The sequence below is a fragment of the Myotis daubentonii genome, chromosome 7, assembly GCF_963259705.1.
Source record: "Myotis daubentonii chromosome 7, mMyoDau2.1, whole genome shotgun sequence".
NCBI lineage: Eukaryota > Metazoa > Chordata > Mammalia > Chiroptera > Vespertilionidae > Myotis > Myotis daubentonii.
This window is the reverse complement of record NC_081846.1, coordinates 2,226,859-2,246,816: the sequence shown is the minus strand read 5'-3', so window position 1 is coordinate 2,246,816 and position 19,958 is coordinate 2,226,859. Positions and strand designations below refer to the sequence as shown.

At 48.5% G+C, this 19,958-nt stretch overlaps 1 protein-coding gene across 1 annotated transcript in view; it reads left to right on the top strand.

The window, feature by feature from the left end:
* The window catches only part of COL5A2 (collagen type V alpha 2 chain), a 154,893-nt gene that overhangs the window by 107,462 nt on the left and 27,473 nt on the right, over window positions 1-19,958 (top strand). Inside the window, exons 25-45 of the mRNA XM_059704846.1 lie at window positions 450-503; window positions 1,190-1,288; window positions 1,386-1,439; window positions 1,533-1,586; window positions 2,497-2,550; window positions 3,263-3,316; window positions 5,035-5,079; window positions 5,385-5,483; window positions 6,269-6,376; window positions 6,683-6,736; window positions 8,071-8,124; window positions 8,316-8,369; window positions 9,217-9,270; window positions 9,679-9,786; window positions 9,888-9,941; window positions 10,927-10,980; window positions 11,555-11,716; window positions 12,338-12,445; window positions 13,767-13,874; window positions 14,904-14,957; window positions 16,779-16,886. Of these exons, the coding sequence (XP_059560829.1) occupies window positions 450-503; window positions 1,190-1,288; window positions 1,386-1,439; window positions 1,533-1,586; window positions 2,497-2,550; window positions 3,263-3,316; window positions 5,035-5,079; window positions 5,385-5,483; window positions 6,269-6,376; window positions 6,683-6,736; window positions 8,071-8,124; window positions 8,316-8,369; window positions 9,217-9,270; window positions 9,679-9,786; window positions 9,888-9,941; window positions 10,927-10,980; window positions 11,555-11,716; window positions 12,338-12,445; window positions 13,767-13,874; window positions 14,904-14,957; window positions 16,779-16,886 (1,593 nt within the window). The remainder of the gene's footprint in view (window positions 1-449; window positions 504-1,189; window positions 1,289-1,385; window positions 1,440-1,532; window positions 1,587-2,496; window positions 2,551-3,262; window positions 3,317-5,034; window positions 5,080-5,384; window positions 5,484-6,268; window positions 6,377-6,682; window positions 6,737-8,070; window positions 8,125-8,315; window positions 8,370-9,216; window positions 9,271-9,678; window positions 9,787-9,887; window positions 9,942-10,926; window positions 10,981-11,554; window positions 11,717-12,337; window positions 12,446-13,766; window positions 13,875-14,903; window positions 14,958-16,778; window positions 16,887-19,958) is intronic.

The following is a 19,958-nucleotide window of genomic DNA, read 5'->3' as shown; positions in this document are numbered from 1 at the left end:
ACCCCTGGACTATACACATCTGGTGGGAGCATAGCGTTGGTTTTCCTGATTTTGGGGTGACTTGTACCTGGGCACCCCCCTTGCTGGGACCAGGATACTGTGTTGGAGGTGCGTTACAGAGAGCGGTTACGTGAGGTTTCCAAGCCTGGGTGGCTCCTGGACCGCGATGTAGACTGATGCCCTGGCATCCGGCCTGGGCACTGCGGGGGACTTGGGGGTGCCCTGGAGGCAGAGCCCCCCCTGATGCCGCCCGCCGGCCTCTGTGCTGGTCGCCCTGCATCCTGCTGAGCATCCTGCTGAGGCCAGGAGGGTCCCGGAGCTTGTCTAGGGGACCCTAAGGCGCCCGCGAGCGGCCTTTGCCAGGTGGAACCTGGTCCTATGAATGCGATGCTGTTTTTACTCCAGGATCTTCAGCTGCAGGTCAAACTGACAGTTACTTTAATTTTCAGGGTCTGACAGGCAATCCTGGGGTTCAAGGTCCTGAAGGAAAACTCGGGCCTTTGGTAAGTGCTTTAAGCCGACGCCCACAGCCGGGGGTGCTCCTCCAGGCAGGCAGCTAGGGGGGCTGATGTTTCTGATCCCATGGCTGCTGACCATGTTTATCTGTTTAAGGGGCCCTGCCCCTTGGAAGCAAATAGTTAGGATCTGCATATTTTCAAATTCACCAAAATTGTCACATTTTATTGAAGTAAATGTTTGAGATTAAAATTGCTTCCTGGACATCAGGGGAAAGTCAGAATGATGTGTTCTTCATATTGACGAGATCTGTCTGTTAGCAGCATTCTTATTTCTCGATGCTCCTTCCAATTGGATACATTAAAGAGATAAGCAGGCATGAATTTGGCGTATGCTCTGGGCCCTTCTCTTCTATGCAGGTGTGGAGTAGAAGTCTGAGGTTTCACTGCCACGAAGAGAAAGGAGAGGGGACAGATTCCTCTTTTCAGCTGAGAAAGGGAGGAGACATGGAGATGAGGCTCGGGTGTAGAATGAGACTGGAGAGTCAAAGATACTCCAACAGCTTTCGCTCATTTTTGTAGACGCTCGCCTGTCCTCATTCACTCAGATAACCATGTCGGAAAACTTAAAACACGTTAGGTTTTATAGTGAGCGAAGGCAAGTGACTCCGGGGGTGACGTGATGTTCAGAAAGAACCTCCACGGAACTCACGTGGCTCCTGTGGCTTTTGCAGGGCGCTCCGGGGGAGGACGGCCGCCCCGGGCCCCCCGGCTCCGTCGGAATCAGGGGGCAGCCTGGGACCATGGGGCTCCCCGGCCCCAAGGGCAGCAGTGTGAGTACCTGTGTAACCTGCCTGTCGTCTCCTGTAGTTCTCACCGGGCACAGGCGTGCTGCGGACAGATTGATTGACATGTAAGTTTGTTCTTTAGGGCGATCCTGGCAAACCTGGGGAAGCAGGAAATGCTGGTGTCCCTGGACAGAGGGTAGCTATATACATTTTCTGCTAAAGAAAAACAAATAAAATTACGCAGACTCTCATGGCCCTCATCTCACAACCTCTCTCTGTGTGACGCTAGGGGGCTCCTGGGAAAGACGGCGAAGTCGGCCCTTCTGGGCCCGTGGGCCCCCCGGTAAGTGACCTTTTGGCAGAAATGTGTGCATATTGCGTTTTCCATTGTGTTTGTCCAGGACTTTACTGACGATAACTTTGGGGGGAATAAGGAAGAAGCGCATATCGAATAATGGCAGTTACATCTTTCCTTTGGATTCCTGTGCTGGAGTCGTCTGCCTTTTAAAACGGCATGAGTGGCTTCTTCATTTTAAATCTCTATACAGTGCTGATGGCAAAAGGCTGCCTCTTCATCTTTATGTATCACTGTTGGAAAATATGTCAACTAGGGAACATTTAATACTGTGTTTTATTTAAAATATTGAAACACTGAATATTATCTATCTTATTCTAATAATGTGTCTTATAGATATTTATTTAAGCTGGTTTTTCTTTTGAGGGCTAAAAAGGAATTATATTCTTTGAGGTATATTTTCATCCTAGCATTGTAAAATGAAGTGTTTATCAGAAATATTTTGGCATTTTATTTGTTTAAAATACCAAATGAATTAAAATACTAGCTTTGTTGACTAGTTTTGAAGGTTTGATTAATGGGTTTTTATGACACTTAGAAATAAACTGCAATGAAAATATTACCATTTTAGATTAGATATATGAAAGTAATGAATTTTTCCATCTCCAATTCATCCAATTTCCCCATAATTTTATGGTTAGCTCCAGACATTTTGTTTGGATCAAAAAATAAACACATGTCATCAGTCTCTTTGCTGGCTTTGAAAGATATTTTCTCACTAGCAGGGACTTCAAACCAATAGATGACTTTTAATACTAGTTTAGTATCCGGCCAAAGTGAAGAACATGCGATTGGAAGAAATACAATAAATGGAAATACTTCTTGTGGTTCTCACGGACAGGACGCGGGGTGAGGGCTGGCTTGGGATCTTCACCATTTCCTTTCCTCCGTGCCTTAGGGCCTGGCTGGGGAGAGAGGCGAGCAGGGCCCCCCTGGCCCCACCGGCTTTCAGGTACGCGCAGTTCCGTTGTTGAGTCCCTCTCCACTGACTACACGCTCTTTTAAAATGTGAAAAGATACGATAAAACGATGCGTAGCTCTACAGTTTTCCAAGTCATCCCTCTTTTAGTAAATAGGATAGACATTTGAAAAAAATCCAACATTTTTTTCAAAGAAAAAGAATAGACTTCCCCTGAAAAACTGATTAAAACCCAAAGCTATTAACAAATGAAAAACCAAAAAATATTCTTCATATCACAGTGACATTTATTTAACTGTTTTAAGACTTATCTGACTTTATTGGCACAGTGTCTAAAAGATTTTGTTGAACAAATTTTCATAATTTATCTAAATATATTGGTATGGTAGATTATTTAGCAGCACGACTAAGCATAATTTGGGGAAAAGAAGCGTTCAGTAGTATTCCAGTAACCTAGTATATTGTTTTCAGAGCCTTTATAGAAACCGACAAATCTAAAGAGCCTCCTGTTACATTGTTCTTTTGTTTGCTCAGTGATATGCAAATGAAGGCCTGACCAATCAGCTGGCTTCTGTGGTTAGTTATGCGATGGAGGCCTCTGGGTCTGTGTGTGCGTAACTGTGTTTGAACAGCATCTTTTGCTGGAATGGAGTCCCGGAGGCTCTGTGAGCTGAGGGAGGTCAGCTGCTGACACTGTGGCCTGGGCAGCTTTGCAGTCACACTTCCATTGTTGCTTTGGTTTTAGGGGCTTCCAGGCCCCCCAGGGCCTCCCGGGGAAGGTGGGAAACCAGGAGATCAGGTAAGTGTTTGAATGCGAAGAACAGCAATACTAGAAACCACTGCTTCTTAATATCACTTATCAGGTGTGGGGCTCCGTTCTGGTGTGATTTACATATATTATCTTGTTAATATATTTTTATTAATTTCAGAGAGGAAGAGAGAGGGAGAGAGATAGAAACATCAATGATGAGAGAGAACCACTGATCAGCTGCCTCCTGCACACCCTGCACTGAGGATCCAACTGCAACCCAGGCATGTGCCCTGAGGGGGAATCAAACCCTGACCTCAGAGGTGGGCGCTCAACCACTGGGCCACCCCGGCTGGGCCACATGTTATCTTTTTTAACCTCAAACACCCTCGCTACTACTACTCCCCTTGTTACGGAGGGGGAGGGGCACAGGTGTCGGGTCGCACAGCTGGTGGGCTTTGAGCCCAGGTCGCATGCTTCCCACGCCTGTTCTTAATCCCTGAGTGAGTCTGAGGCATGCGATGGAGTTTCCCGGAGGCTTCACCAGCTGTTCTGAACAGATACCTACTTTATCTCCATCATTTTATGAGCACATGGGCTTATTTCGTTTATTTTTCTCTGAGGAATTCATTCATTCCACCATTCAACAAGTATTTGCTGAGTGCTGCGTGCTCAGCTGTGCTAAGCCTTGCTTGGCCTTAACCAATTGAACAAGATGGACATGGACCTTGCCCGTATCCTGTGTTACAGTGGGGGACAGAGCACAGGGAGACAGTGACAGTGACTCTAACTGCTATGGGGGGGGAGGGGCCCTGTGCCTATGGAAACACAGAAGATGCCACTGATTCTGACTGGAGGTTTAGGAAGAGTTTCCTGGACGAGGTCATAACTTCCACGAGATCTGAAGGATGAAGGATGGTAAGCGGAGGAGGAAAGGTGAGGAAGTGCGCTAGGACATGGAACAGGACGGACAACGTTTTGCAGGTCAAGTTAAGGCCGTGAGCACAGTTCTGTGAGTCAGGAGTGCAGGGTGCAACTCAGAGTGGAGGGAGGCTGGAGGCGTGAATTGGGGCCAGATTATGGAGGGTCTTAATTTGAGTCCTACTTGTTCTTCCTCTTGGAATAATGGGCAGCTGGCGAAGGGCTTTTAAGCCGGGGCACTACTGTTTGATTGAGTTTTAGGAAGATCACACCTCAGTGAGGACAGTAATTTCAAGGGATAAGACCAGAGGCCTACTTTATACAGAGATTATCTTTATCCAAGAAAGAAACAAACTTTAATGGAGTCATGACAGCCCTCGTCTGAGCCCACAGTTCCTAGTAGAGTGTGTTGCCCACATTATATGTTCAAGAAGTATTTACTGAGTTGAGTGGAATTGGTTTTATTCAAAAGACCAGTACTCTACTGCTTTTAATTTCACTTCCCTCTCTTAAAACTTTTTCATATTGCATTAGGAAATAAAAGGCTTTTAGTATATATATTACTGTATCTCTAAAAAAATGAATGCACTTTGGAAGATAACATTTTGTATGTTCTCACTGCCAAAAATCAAATATTCAGTTACAACATCATTTTTTTCTGGAAAAATATTTCTATCCAATTTGTGTGATGCCCGCTCCATTTATAAAAGTGGACACATCTTTCTTTCTTCAATATTTTGGGCTTAGTGCGTTAAAAAAATTAGGTGTATGATCTGGAAAGATTTCTAATAAGTAAATGCCATTTAGCTCAAAGATTCTCTTCCCGCCTTTTAACATGCATGTTACAGGGAGTTCCTGGCGATCCGGGGGCCGTGGGCCCCCTGGGGCCTCGAGTGAGTATTCTCTCCTTCGCATCCGCCCGCTGCCATCGGCTTCCCTTTACAAAGCACCTTTTCCTCGTGTCTTCAGCGGGGCTTTGCTGTGGCATTAAATTCTACTTCCCGTGAGGAATATTCTGTGCTGGGAACCTACCCTATCCTGCCTTCACGTCTGTTTCTTGTCACTAAATCGGGAAACCGAGCCTCAGTAGTTGCTCATTTCTGAAGCTTTCCCCGGGAGGACCTGTTTCATGTTTTCGGGAATGTTCCTAACCCCCTTCAGACCAAGCCCTGAGGCTGACACTCTGCTGTTGTGCTAGGGAGAGCGAGGAAACCCGGGGGAGCGAGGAGAACCGGGAATCACCGGGCTGCCCGGCGAGAAGGGGATGGCCGGCGGGCACGGCCCCGATGGCCCGAAGGTGAGTACGAGCCAGCGTGTGCTCCCTGCGTTCTCCAGGGTATTCGATTACTTAGTTTTCCTCCGCAGCAAATACTTACGAGCAGCTACAGGCTTGCGCTTGGCGCTAAGCGTCAGCTAAAAACGAGCCCGCTGTTGTGATGGGGTTTATGCTCCACTTTCCTTGTCCTGAGTTCCACGGTTCTGCTGACAAAATCTACGGAAGGACGTTGTCTTTGCATCTAAAATGCAGCGCAGCAGAAGGCAAGAATCAGTGCCATTTCTTTCCGGGCGCCATTTTAACATTGATAGCAGACAGTGGAACCAGTTCCAGCGTAAACGTCTGAAGTCGAATTTTTCGTGATTATGCAAATCTTTATAATCCAAAGTGATTGCATAAGATTTGCTTCACTTTAATCACTGAATGAGCCTCAAAACCAGCTTAATATCATGGGTTTATTACAGAGAGAATGAAATACTCTCTAAATGTAATATCTCCTTTCTTTATTAGAATCTCATCATGATGTTACCAAAATAAGAAAAAAAGGAAGCTCTATCATTTTTATTTGAATCAGTACTTAATTTCCCCAAAGAGAAAAGTTGAAAACATAAACTGATTATCAAAATGGCAGATCTGGTTGTTGTTTTTTTAATGAACTCAGAGATAATTTTCCAAATGAAACGTATAAGCACTGGGTTAGACCATGTGAATGCTCTGAGAATCTACTATTTTGACTACCAACATGGTAATTCCATGCGGTTCAGTCTGGATATTGAGGTGCTCTCCCTTCCTGTGGTTGGTTTCAGGGCAGCCCAGGACCAGCTGGCACCCCCGGGGACACGGGCCCACCGGGCCTTCAAGGCATGCCCGGGGAGCGAGGGATCGCAGGGACGCCGGGCCCCAAGGGCGACAGGGTGAGTCTTCTTTCTTTTTTCTGAGTTCGTTCAGTTAGATTTTCTACCGACGTTGATGTCCTGGACGGACTTTTACTTCCGCCGTCCTGAGTCACAAGCCGTTCATTCATTCATTCATTCATTCATTCATTCATTCATTCATGTTTTAATGTACATCTATTGAGAGAATGTGCAGTGCCCGGCACTGTTCTGAGCTCCAGGAGGTACGGCTCCAAGCGTGAGACATAACTCTTCACTCGTGAGCCCTCTGTGCAAGTGTGGGAAGGAGACAACCACAGGAATGCAGGCTGTTCTGTGTTTCCCCAGGGCGGCCTAGGAGAGAAAGGCGCTGAAGGCACAGCTGGGAACGATGGAGCAAGAGTAAGTGAAACCATTCGTCCCCCCCACCCCCCAGCCCTGGAGTCAGCATTATCATCATCATGGGAAGTTGCCTGGACTTTCCAAAATAACGTTTGTAGCGCTTCCATGGCGGTCGGACTCACCTCCATGGCGGTTGCACTTGGAGGATGAGGAAACCTGAGATTAGACGTTGACCAACCGTGGACACTCGTTCTGCTCACCTCGAGTCAGGGCAGCCAGAAAGGAAAGTCGCTGTTGAGAGACGTGAGGTCACTGCTGTCCGCGGTGGGGCCTCTCTCACCTGTCTTCCTCACAGGCGTGTTCATTCTATGAAGTAGCTGATCTCATGAGCTGGTCTAGACCTCTTCCAGGCGAGGCAGGTAGAGTCTTGTAGAGCAAAGTTGTGATTAATGTTTCTCAGTGTATTGGAGGTCAGGGGTGAGAAAACAACAGGGCGATGAATCGGCATTAGTAAAGGGGGAAAACGAATCATACATTTTCTCTCTATGAAAAAGTGTGTAAATTTATATTTTATTTCATCAAATCCTTTAGGGAAGTATGTTAGGTAAATTATTGGAAGAATGCTGTTTCACTGTAGATCCAGAGAATTTAATATAGTTTACTCGTGTTCTTGTTAATAATATAAAATTGAAGAATCATGTTTGTTCCTTAAGCTTCTTCAGTAGTACATACAGAAATTAAATTACAAGCGAGTATCTGGCTGCACAGGAGGAGGCAGCACACGGGTATTGGAGGGAAAACGTGGTTCAGGAAGAGCTGCATCCGGGTGGAGGAGGGGAGTCTGTGGCCACGTGTGGAGGAGACCCAGCTTGTATCCTGCGGCAGCTCCCCGGGCTCTGAGCAAGAGCACCCCCTCTTCTCAGTGTCGCTGGGCTGTGACGCTTCCTTACATGCAGGGGGATGTAGAAAACCAAATGCGTTAGCACACTTCACTTTTTTGAAATAAAAGGGTGACATTTTGCTAGTGTATTAGGATGCAAGAATACGGCATTTTGTACAAATGAAGACACGTGTCTTCAGTCTAGAGTCTAGACTCAAATTTCAAGTAGGATTAGCAACGTTAACAGGCTGAGAGAGGGGGGCGCTGGCGGAGAACAGCACTGAGCCTGCCTGCTGTTGAAGGCAGGGCCACGTCTGGGTGAGCTGAGTTAGATGAAAGAGATGAAGTCATTCTGTGGAGATTGTTCTCGACCAGATAGGAACATGTTGAGAGCATGTAGATGGCGTTATTTTTTCTAGGTCATGCTCTGCGAAAGCAGCCCTTCTCTGTGTGTGTGAACGCGGAGACTTGGTGCCTTCTCTCCCTCAGTGCCCTGTTCCTCTGTTCCCTGCAGGGTCTGCCAGGCCCCCTGGGCCCCCCGGGTCCTGCAGGTCCCACTGGAGAAAAGGTAATGAGTCCTTCTGTGGAGTCGGCCCATGAGGCCTGGAAGCAGGCTCTCTCACTGTTTTCCCTTTCACAAAGCATAGCCGTTGGCTAGTTCACGTCTGTTATCTGCCCTCCATGCGGTGCCCACCGTCCCACAGTGGTGCTGTGTCTGCTACTGTTTCGGACACTAACCATCTACCATCTGCTCTGCAGGGAGAACCTGGCCCTCGAGGTTTAGTCGGCCCTCCTGGCTCGCGCGGCAATCCTGTAAGTGACCGTGTGTTGTGGTCTCAGCATCACCTTGAGCAGTAAGACAGTTCCTCTCTTGTCCTGACAGCTATAGAAAACCATGCCTGATGCAGTAGGCTATTTCTAACTTTCTGGTTTTCAGCTTTTACTTCTCTCATTAAACTTAAAAGATTATCACTCTATTAATGTGATACAATCGAGTGAGTGTAGGTAAGCAGCTCACTAAGTAATTAAGAGACGTCTTTGAAACTTCAAACCTTGGAAATTTTGTTCTATGGTATATACATATCATTTTATATATATAGTCTTCCTCAAGCAGTATGTCTGATTTTTCTATATATTATTTCAAGACACTCCAAATTTATATAAATGTATTTTTAAAAAACTTTAATTAAATTTATTGGGGTGACGTTGGCTAGTAGGGTCATATAGGTTTTTCAGGTGTTAATTTCTATGATACAAGATCTGCATAGTGCACTGTATGCCCACCCCCAAAGTCAGACCATCTTCCATCACCATATAATAGGCTCCTTCAAACCCTATCCCCTCAGCCCCCGCTCTGGCAATCACCGCCTTTGCCCATGGGTTTTAGTTTGATATCCCGCATATGAGTGAAGTCATGTGGTTTTTAGCTGTTTCTGTCTGACTTCTTTCACTTGGCAGAATATTTCAAGGTCCATCCGTGTTGTGGCAAATGCCGCTATGTCATCCCCTCTTGTGGCTGAGTAGGGCTCCGTTGTGTTGTGTACCACGTCGTCTTTATCCAGTCCTGTCGCAGGCACTTGGGCTGTTTCCGTGCTTGGCCACCGCGAACAGCTGTGCTCCTGTGCGTAACGAGGTGTGAACGCCTCCTCTTGTCTTCCAGGGCTCCCGCGGTGAAAATGGCCCCATTGGTGCTGTTGGTTTTGCCGGCCCCCAGGTATAATTTTCGTGTATCTCTATGTTCAGTGAGCACTCCCTGTGAGAGCGTGCGTTAATTAGTTATCATTGCCATATGTTTTGAAGGTAAAAGACTCTGGAAAGTTTGAGTTTTCTAGGTATTCTCATTTTCAAAACAGTTCACGGACTAGCACAAAAATGGATGAGTTTACACAGTTCCAGATTCTATACTTCTTTGTTAAACTGAAACCTGGTGCGATAACTTACTTCTCTCGGACTGTCGTTAGGATCCCACCAGGCCGCTTCTCTCTTCTCCGCTGTCATACTGATGACAAAGCACCACTTCACAACAGCTGGTTACGTCCAACGTTAATCGTGTTAGTAAGAATCGCTGTGGAGTACCTTGTCCGTCAGTGTTCTAACAATTGCTTATTGATGCCATTGGCAGGGTCCCGATGGGCAGCCAGGCGTGAAGGGGGAGCCCGGAGAGCCAGGACAGAAGGGAGACGCCGGCTCCCCGGGGCCACAGGGGCTGGCAGGATCCCCAGGCCCCCACGTAAGCCCGATGGAGCCCTGCGGACAGGCCCAGTCCCCCGCTCGGCTGGTGCGCAGCCGGCCTGCCTCACCGCAGCCGTCTCTCTGTTTCTCCCCATCTAGGGTCCGAATGGGGTCCCCGGACTCAAAGGCGGGCGAGGAACACAGGGCCCTCCGGTGAGTTGGTTTGGGGGTGGAGCTCTGGGCGGACACGGTCAGCTGAGACATCAGGGCCTCTTAGATATTTTAAAGTTGATCTGAAGCCGCAGCAACAGCTTCTGTGTGTGTAACTAGTGCGGAGCGGACAAGCGTTTCCCTTAGACCAGTGGTTCTCAACCTTCCTAAGGCCGCGACCCTTTTACAGTTCCTCATGTTGTGGTGACCCCCAATTTCATTGTTACAAATTGAACATAATTAAAGCATAGTGATTTAATCACAAAAACAATATGTAATTATATATGTGTTTTCCGATGGTCTTAGGCGACCCCTGTGAAAGGGTCCTTTGAACCCCAAAGGGGTCATGACCCACAGGTTGAGAACAGCTGCCTTAAACTCTAAGGCAGCTGTTTTCAACCTTGGCTGCACATTAGAATCACCTGGGAATCTTGTTAAAATCCTGATTTCTGGGCCTCATCCTCCAGAACTTCTGTTTCTTTGTCATGGGGTGGGGCCACAACATTAGTAACAAATAAACAGAATTTCCGGAGGATGAGGCCCAGAAATCAGGATTTTAAAAAGATTCCCAGGTGATTCTCATGTGCAGTCGAGGTTGAGAACCACTGGCTTGGAGATCTGCCTAAATCAGCGTCACAGTCTTAGAGACCCGCTGCCTCCTCCGCAGTATAAATGGCCCCTGAGCGGTGGGAGATGGGGAATGGCGCTGGAGCGCTATCCATTCCTGCTGTGACATGCGAATGTGGTTTCAGCCCTGGCCTGGAACATGCCTGTATATGTTCAAGATGAATGGAGGGCGGCGGGGGGGGGGAGAAATCCAGTCTTCCTCCCAGTTAATCCAGCTCCACTCAAAACAAAGGATCAGGAATAGCTGGACCTGGGTCACAGCCAGGAGGGCACCCAAAGGCCCAGCGCCCTGTGAAAAACAGGTAGCGGGAGCCTACGTCACTCACTGTTATGTTAAGGGGCTTCTATGCTGCATTTCTAGGGCGCTACGGGATTTCCTGGTTCTGCCGGCAGAGTTGGACCCCCAGGCCCTGTTGTAAGTCAGTCCACTATTGAAGGTGGAGTAACTACACACACACACACACACACACACACACACGTATCTGTACACATGACAGATACACACAGATTTAATTCCTATTACTTACTCTGTAATTTAATCCATGCATGATTTGTTTCCCCATATTAACAACCCTTATCCGACAACTCATACTGGTGTGCTGTCAAAGCAAATTCATCTCTGATCCCCTGTTCCTTGGGGGAGCTTATCTGCAAGTCCTTTCAGCCCCAATCTGACTGCTGGCCCCTGTGATCACTAAATCCCAGAAGTCCTGTGCTCACCCCCTCCCTCAGTGGGGAAGCATTCCTGGGACTTTGTTTATTAAATGTTACTCTTCCTTGATGAGATGTTATGTATTTATTGTTGGGTCGGAGCCTTAAGAGGTTTGAAATTCGGGTTAATCTCAGCCCTGAACAGTGACTTCTGGGGAACTGTCTGCTAACGATGTCCACTTTCTTCTGAGAAATGAATGTCTGAGCCTCTAACAGGAAAACGGGCGTGAGGCCGGCGAAGGCCCCCCCTGCCCTCCCGCTTTCTCTCTGTCCCACAGGGAGCTCCAGGGCCGGCGGGGCCCCTCGGGGAGCCCGGGAAGGAGGGGCCCCCGGGTCTTCGCGGGGACCCCGGCTCTCACGGGCGAGTGGGAGATCGTGGACCAGCCGGCCCCCCCGGGGGCCCAGGAGACAAAGGGGACCCCGGAGAAGACGGGCAGCCTGTGAGTTGGCATCTTTGCTCTAGAGCGCCTGTGACTAGATACTTGCTAATGAAAGGTCACCATCACTGTCCAGCACCCGGCACCTCCCTCGTGCCCTGCAGGCTTTTGCATGTGCAGTTCTCTGCGTTAGGAAAGAGTGTGTGTGCACATATGAAAGTACAGCACTAAGGGTGTGGTATTCCAAATCCAAACAAGAACACACTCTTTCTGGTCTGTCTGCATTGTATGAAGTAAATTTTTTATGAAGCACATTACTTCATTTAATATCCAAATGCCTTTAAACATTAATGTGTTCAGATACATCATACTATTCTCTTTATTTTAAAAATGTGTCCTTTTAAAAGAGGAAATACATTTGCCTGAATAGTTACCTCTTTTATTCCATCAATATTCATATTAATCTTCAAGTTCGCTTTCATGTGATAAGCTATTTTTACTTCTTAAATAAGGCTAGAAGGTCTGTGTGGATTATAAATTGATTACTTATATATCGTTTGGCCTTATGAATCAGGGAGCTTTTTCTTGTACCAGAAAAGCCTGTTCAGCTGTGAGCTACTGTGAAGTTCTTGTGGATGGTTTTACCCTGGGCAACTTCTAATTCTAGTTTATCCTCAAAACTAGGGTCCGGACGGCCCCCCGGGCCCAGCGGGCACCACGGGGCAGCGAGGGATCGTGGGCATGCCGGGCCAGCGCGGGGAGCGAGGCATGCCCGGCCTGCCGGGCCCCGCGGTGAGGCGCTGCGCAGTCGGTGTTTTCTCTGACTCTGTGCAGTATAATTTGTATATATTTTTGCTGAATAGATTTAAAGTCTTTTTTCGATACACATTCTGAGTATCTTCAAAAGCTTTTGACTTACATGTGAAATTCTTTGTTTAAGTGCTTTACAAAGTCTTTGAAAAGTGTGTTTATTTGACCTCGGGGCTAGTGAAGTAAACAAATGCGGATGTGGATTTGGGGTGACTCTAAATCTTTCTTCAAATATTAAAACTCTGGAGCTGGCGAAGGGGGTCTCCTGGTGAGTAGGTAGCCTCTCCTTAAACAACACGCGGACAGAAACACCCACAGTCCACAGTCCACAGAGCAGCTCTCGTGAACCAGCAAGGCGAGGAAGGAGTTGGGCTAAAGTGATATTGGCCGTGACAGTGGGGATTACTCGGAAGAAAGCCTCTGAAAGTGATCCCCGTTCCCGGGGGGCAGGGGGGAGGGGGGGTGTACGAATCTCATATTCGCTGGAGCGTGGACAAAAGCCTGGCTCACTATTAGCTTTGAAGATGTGAAATTTTGCCCCTCAGAGTTTATATACGTGAGAAAAAATAGGTGATGTTTTTATGTGGAGTGTTGTTGACAGAGAAAGGAACTGCTGGGCCTTGGAACTGGGGCACATGTGGGTAGAGATCTGAGACCAGCACACAAGGAGAAAGGAATGATTTTATCAGATGTGAGCCAGACACCTGGGAGTAACATCTCCCAACAGGAAGCAGGGCGTAGAAATAAAGTGAGCAGACAGCACAGAAGTAACTCGGAACGGGCATTTTTTTAAAAAATAAAATATATTTGTATTGATTTCAGAGAGAGGAAGGGAGAGGGAGAGAGACATAGAAACATCAATGATGAGAGAGAATCATTGACCGGTTGCCTCTTGCATGTCCCCCACCGGGGATGGAGCCTGCAACCCACGCATGTGCCCTTGACCGGAATTGAACCTGGGACCCTTCAGTCCGCAGGCCGGCATTCTATCCACTGAGCCACACCAGCCAGGGCTTTTGTTTGTTTTGTTTTAATTGATTTCAGAGAGACAGGGAAAGGGGGAGAGAAATAGAAACATCAATGATGAGCATCCTCGATTGGCTGTCTCCTGCGTGTACCCCACTGGGGATTGAGCCCACACCCCAGCCATGTGCCCTGACTGGGAATCAAACCGTGACCTGGTTCATAGGTCGACACTCAACCACTGAGCCACACCAGCCGGGCTGGATGCATGCAGCCTTTATGTGAACTGGCATCCTTACATCTCTGTGGAAGTGGGTGACATATCTATACCCTATTCCAGGGCACACCAGGAAAAGTGGGCGCGACGGGTGCCACCGGAGACAAAGGGCCCCCCGGGCCTGTGGGCCCCCCAGGCTCGAACGGCCCTGTCGGGGAGCCAGGACCTGAGGTGAGAACCGAGAAGTGGCTCTTGTCGGTGTCATGGGATGGGGTCGGCTTTTTCACTCAGCTGTCGATCTAGAAATCGTGTGTGCATTTTGCCTGGAGGAAGTGTCTGAGTGATGGTGTGTTAGGTGCTCGGCTGCCCAGAGGGTTGACAAAGGGATGACATACAGAATCCTAGCAGGGTGAGGGCTTTGCGCTGATCCCTCTCCTCTGGGACCAAGCCTCGTAGTTGGTTGAGGTTGTTGCCAAATTGTTTTGAACGTAAAAGGACACATTCATCCATCCTTCCCCTGTTATATTTCATTGTGTTAGTAGCATATTTGTCACAACTGCCACTTTCCACGGTGACGGGATTAATATAACTGTTCAGCTTGTGACAGGACCGAGTGGAGAGAACTTTCCCAACGACCACTGTAAAGTGATGTCACTGATGCCATGGCCCCTGGGCTCTGAGAGGGAGCCAGGCTTTGAAGGGAGGTGTGAGAACTACGGGTGGGACCTGCTGCATTCGGTGCTGTGATGAGCAAGTCACAAACAGCCAGTGCCTTTCAGAGCAAAGTTTTTCATCAAATGGTAGAAACATCATTCTGAAAAAAAATTAAAAAATAAGGAGAGAAGACTACCTATTTTTAAAAGTAATTTGATAGTATAAATATTTTACTTAAGAACTTGATGGATATTTTTTGGATAAGCTTAAGAAGTAAAAGTAAGGAAGACCATTCATTGGTAATACAAAGTAAACAAAATATCAAGAATTTAATTTATCGTATATGTATTTCAAAGGATTTGAGAATATTTCTCTTCGTTAGAATAACAAATAGAAATGGAGAATTTAGATTAAGTAAAAATAGGTTGATTTTTCAAGCAATTCAAAGTGATGGAGAAGATGGCCCAGCTTTCCCCTTGCTGGGGGTTCCATGAACGCTGTCGCAGGTGCTGGCAGGGCAGTCGGTGTGGCCGCTGTAACGTGTCTGGCGGCTGGAGTGAGATTTTTTATTGCCAGTTAATCCCTTTTCGCTGTGATCTGTCATAGGGCCCGGCGGGCAACGACGGCACTCCAGGCCGGGACGGCGCTGCTGGAGAGCGGGTGAGGCCATGCCACCGACCGCGGAGCCATGGGGATGTGCAGCCTGGGTGACACTGGAAAGGGAAACCGCCCCGACTTTCCTGATAGAAGCAGCCTGCTTTGTAACGTTGTAACTTGGTAGATCTTATCGATGAAATGAGGTTTGGAGGCACAGCGAAGTGAGATGGCAGTTTTTATTAAGAGGAGGAAAGCAAAGTGCTTTCATGTTTGGTGCAACACGAAGGCATCGGACGAGGCTCCTATGCAGTGGTCTAGATTTCAAACTCAACTTGCAGAAGTGTGGGAGCTGTGGGACATCTGCATTTCCCCACGCACCCACTAACGGGATGCCCCGCAAAGAAGCCCCGTGGCTCTCTGGGAATTGTTAGTAGCTAGTATTTCATGACGTGGTTCTAGATCAGACAGGCACTGACCGAGCCGGACATGTCCCAGCTTTCCCAGGGGCTCCAGTCCCGACGGGTGGCCACACGGCTGTGTGGGACCCGCTGTATGGAAGGCAAGCATAGCCCTCCTAAGCCTGTCATGGCGTCACGGCTCTTCCCACCCTGAGGCCCATCCTGTTGCAGAGCAGGCTGGGACGCCAGGCAGACCTGGTTGGCATCTTGACCACTGAAGTAACTGGCTGTGTGGTCTGGAACACAGTTTCTGAGCCTCGGTTTTCAAAGACTCTGAATACGATGGATACACTATTGGGCATTTGTGTTTTAAATCCCACGTTGAGTATCCATGAGGCACTGACGTAAAGAGGAAGAAAGAGTTTTGATGAATTTTGGGGTCCCCCATCTACATAAAGGCAGGGAATGTAAATTTCCCCTTGCTCAGTATATATTGTGTAGGGCATTAGTCCTCAGAGATTTGCTGCTGTATGCCCGATGTCACTGTGGATATATTTGGACCCCCATGTGCATTTTAAGTTTCCATCACATTTTATTTTGATCATAAGTTTAAATAGTTGCAGAGGCCATCCTTGGTATTTTCTAAGTGAATATGTGCTTTCTGTATGTTTCTTTCAAAATCCTAGAGTTGCCAATTTAGCTTATTCAATGTATTATGGGTCTATTCTCTAATCTATTGCCCAAGTTTGCCCTGGTGGCCAAACTAACCAGGCAAGTAAGGCGATTTCTGTCAGAAAAAAAATGGCCTGCCCCATTCCTTGCGTTAATCCCTGTTCCTGCCGCGGGCATCCTGCTTTTGATTGCTTAACGAGACAAGTGAGACGGAGCCCGGGCGCAGTGGGTCTCCGGATGGAATCAGGGGCAGCTGCTTCTTCAGATGCTTCTGAGTTTATTCTCAGGAGCCCTGTGCACTCGGGGGCAGCCCCCTCGTTGGGCCCAGAGCTGTTTCCTCCGGGGCCTCGCACCGCAGCGGCGTGCAGACCTTGACCTCATGCGATGGTGACAGCGTGGGGAGGAGCCCCATCGTTTGTTTTCTCACACAGCCTGGGGCTGGGAACCCGGAAAGCGGTTTCTTTGACATGTTCTGTTTCCACACTGTTCAGCGAGCCTTTGTCTCAGCCCAGAGCACAGGCACCCCAGAGCGGAGACGTCTGGATAAGAAACGTGCCACCTGCTCGGGTCCGGCATCGGGGCTAGGGAAGCAATAGGGCAGGAGTGAGGGGAGCACTGAGGTCGGGGGTTGGGAGGGATCATCTTATTCTTCTCAGTTTGAGTTATTAATAAGTAAATAAACTATTGCAGTAAGTTGTAAGTAAAATAATAAAGTAAGTTTTTAAAAAGGTATTGTTCATCGCGAATAACATGGGCATATAGAATACCACTGATTGAGAATTAATGTTGAGTGATATCCTGTTATCCTTGTCAGGGTGACCGTGGAGACCCTGGACCTGCGGGTCTGCCAGGCTCTCAGGGTGCCCCGGGCACTCCCGGCCCCGTTGGCGCCCCCGGAGACGCAGGACAGAGAGGAGACCCGGTAAGGAGAGGCCGTTTCACTGGCAGCGACTAACATCGATGCTCTGCATTAGGAGCCACTTGAACGCATGCGTACAGTCACCCATGTGCCCTTCACTAGAGCTACTTGGACGCATGCGTACAGTCACACATGTGCCCTTCACTAGAGCTACTTGGATGCATACGTACAGTCACCCATGTGCCCTTCACTAGAGCTACTTGGACGCATGCGTACAGTCACACATGTGCCCTTCACTAGAGCTACTTGGACGCATACGTACAGTCACCCATGTGCCCTTCACTAGAGCTACTTGGACGCATACGTACAGTCACACATGTGCCCTTCACTAGAGCTACTTGGACACATACGTACAGTCACCCATGTGCCCTTCACTAGAGCTACTTGGACGCATACGTACAGTCACCCATGTGCCCTTCACTAGAGCTACTTGGACACATACGTACAGTCACCCATGTGCCCTTCACTAGAGCTACTTGGACGCATACGTACAGTCACACATGTGCCCTTCACTAGAGCTACTTGGACGCATACGTACAGTCACACATGTGCCCTTCACTAGAGCTACTTGGACGCATACGTACAGTCACCCCTGTGCCCTTCACTAGAGCTGCTTGGACGCATACGTACAGTCACCCATGTGCCCTTCACTAGAGCTACTTGGACGCATACGTACAGTCACCCATGTGCCCTTGACTAGAGCTACTTGGACGCATACGTACAGTCACCCATGTGCCCTTGACTAGAGCTACTTGGACGCATACGTACAGTCACACATGTGCCCTTGACTAGAGCTACTTGGACGCATACGTACAGTCACACATGTGCCCTTCACTAGAGCTACTTGGACGCATACGTACAGTCACACATGTGCCCTTCACTAGAGCTACTTGGACGCATACGTACAGTCACACATGTGCCCTTCACTAGAGCTACTTGGACGCATACGTACAGTCACCCATGTGCCCTTGACTAGAGCTACTTGGACGCATACGTACTGTCACCCATGTGCCCTTCACTAGAGCTACTTGGACGCATACGTACAGTCACCCATGTGCCCTTGACTAGAGCTACTTGGACGCATACGTACAGTCACACATGTGCCCTTGACTAGAGCTACTTTGACGCGTACGTACAGTCACACATGTGCCCTTGACTAGAGCTACTTGGACGCATACGTACAGTCACCCATGTGCCCTTGACTAGAGCTACTTGGACGCATACGTACAGTCACCCATGTGCCCTTGACTAGAGCTACTTGGACGCATACGTACAGTCACCCATGTGCCCTTCACTAGAGCTACTTGGACGCATACGTACAGTCACACATGTGCCCTTGACTAGAGCTACTTGGACGCATACGTACAGTCACCCATGTGCCCTTCACTAGAGCTACTTGGACGCATACGTACAGTCACCCATGTGCCCTTGACTAGAGCTACTTGGATGCATACGTACAGTCACACATGTGCCCTTGACTAGAGCTACTTGGACGCATACGTACAGTCACCCCTGTGCCCTTCACTAGAGCTACTTGGATGCATACGTACAGTCACCCATGTGCCCTTCACTAGAGCTACTTGAACGCATACGTACAGTCACACATGTGCCCTTCACTAGAGCTACTTGGACGCATACGTACAGTCACAAATGTGCCCTTGACTAGAGCTACTTGGATGCATACGTACAGTCACCCATGTGCCCTTCACTAGAGCTACTTGAACGCATACGTACAGTCACACATGTGCCCTTCACTAGAGCTACTTGGACGCATACGTACAGTCACACATGTGCCCTTGACTAGAGCTACTTGAACGCATACGTACAGTCACACATGTTCCCTTCACTAGAGCTACTTGGATGCATACGTACAGTCACCCATGTGCCCTTCACTAGAGCTACTTGGATGCATACGTACAGTCACCCATGTGCCCTTCACTAGAGCTACTTGAACGCATACGTACAGTCACACATGTGCCCTTCACTAGAGCTACTTGGACGCATACGTACAGTCACACATGTGCCCTTGACTAGAGCTACTTGGATGCATACGTACAGTCACCCATGTGCCCTTCACTAGAGCTACTTGGATGCATACGTACAGTCACCCATGTGCCCTTCACTAGAGCTACTTGGACGCATACGTACAGTCACCCATGTGCCCTTGACTAGAGCTACTTGGACGCATACGTACAGTCACCCATGTGCCCTTGACTAGAGCTACTTGGACGCATACGTACAGTCACCCATGTGCCCTTGACTAGAGCTACTTGGACGCATACGTACAGTCACCCATGTGCCCTTGACTAGAGCTACTTGGACGCATACGTACAGTCACCCATGTGCCCTTCACTAGAGCTACTTGGATGCATACGTACAGTCACACATGTGCCCTTGACTAGAGCTACTTGGACGCATACGTACAGTCACCCATGTGCCCTTCACTAGGGCTACTTGGATGCATACGTACAGTCACCCATGTGCCCTTCACTAGAGCTACTTGGATGCATACGTACAGTCACACATGTGCCCTTGACTAGAGCTACTGGGACGCATACGTACAGTCACCCATGTTGCCCTTCACTAGAGCTACTTGGACGCATACGTACAGTCACCCATGTGCCCTTCACTGGAGCTACTTGGACGCATACGTACAGTCACACATGTGCCCTTCACTAGAGCTACTTGGACGCATACGTACAGTCACCCATGTGCCCTTCACTAGAGCTACTTGGACGCATACGTACAGTCACCCATGTGCCCTTCACTAGAGCTACTTGGACGCATACGTACAGTCACACATGTCCCCTTCACTAGAGCTACTTGGACGCATACGTACAGTCACACATGTGCCCTTCACTAGAGCTACTTGGACGCATACGTACAGTCACCCATGTGCCCTTGACTAGAGCTACTTGGATGCATACGTACAGTCACCCATGTGCCCTTCACTAGAGCTACTTGGACGCATACGTACAGTCACCCATGTGCCCTTCACTAGAGCTACTTGGACGCATACGTACAGTCACACATGTGCCCTTCACTAGAGCTACTTGGACGCATACGTACAGTCAC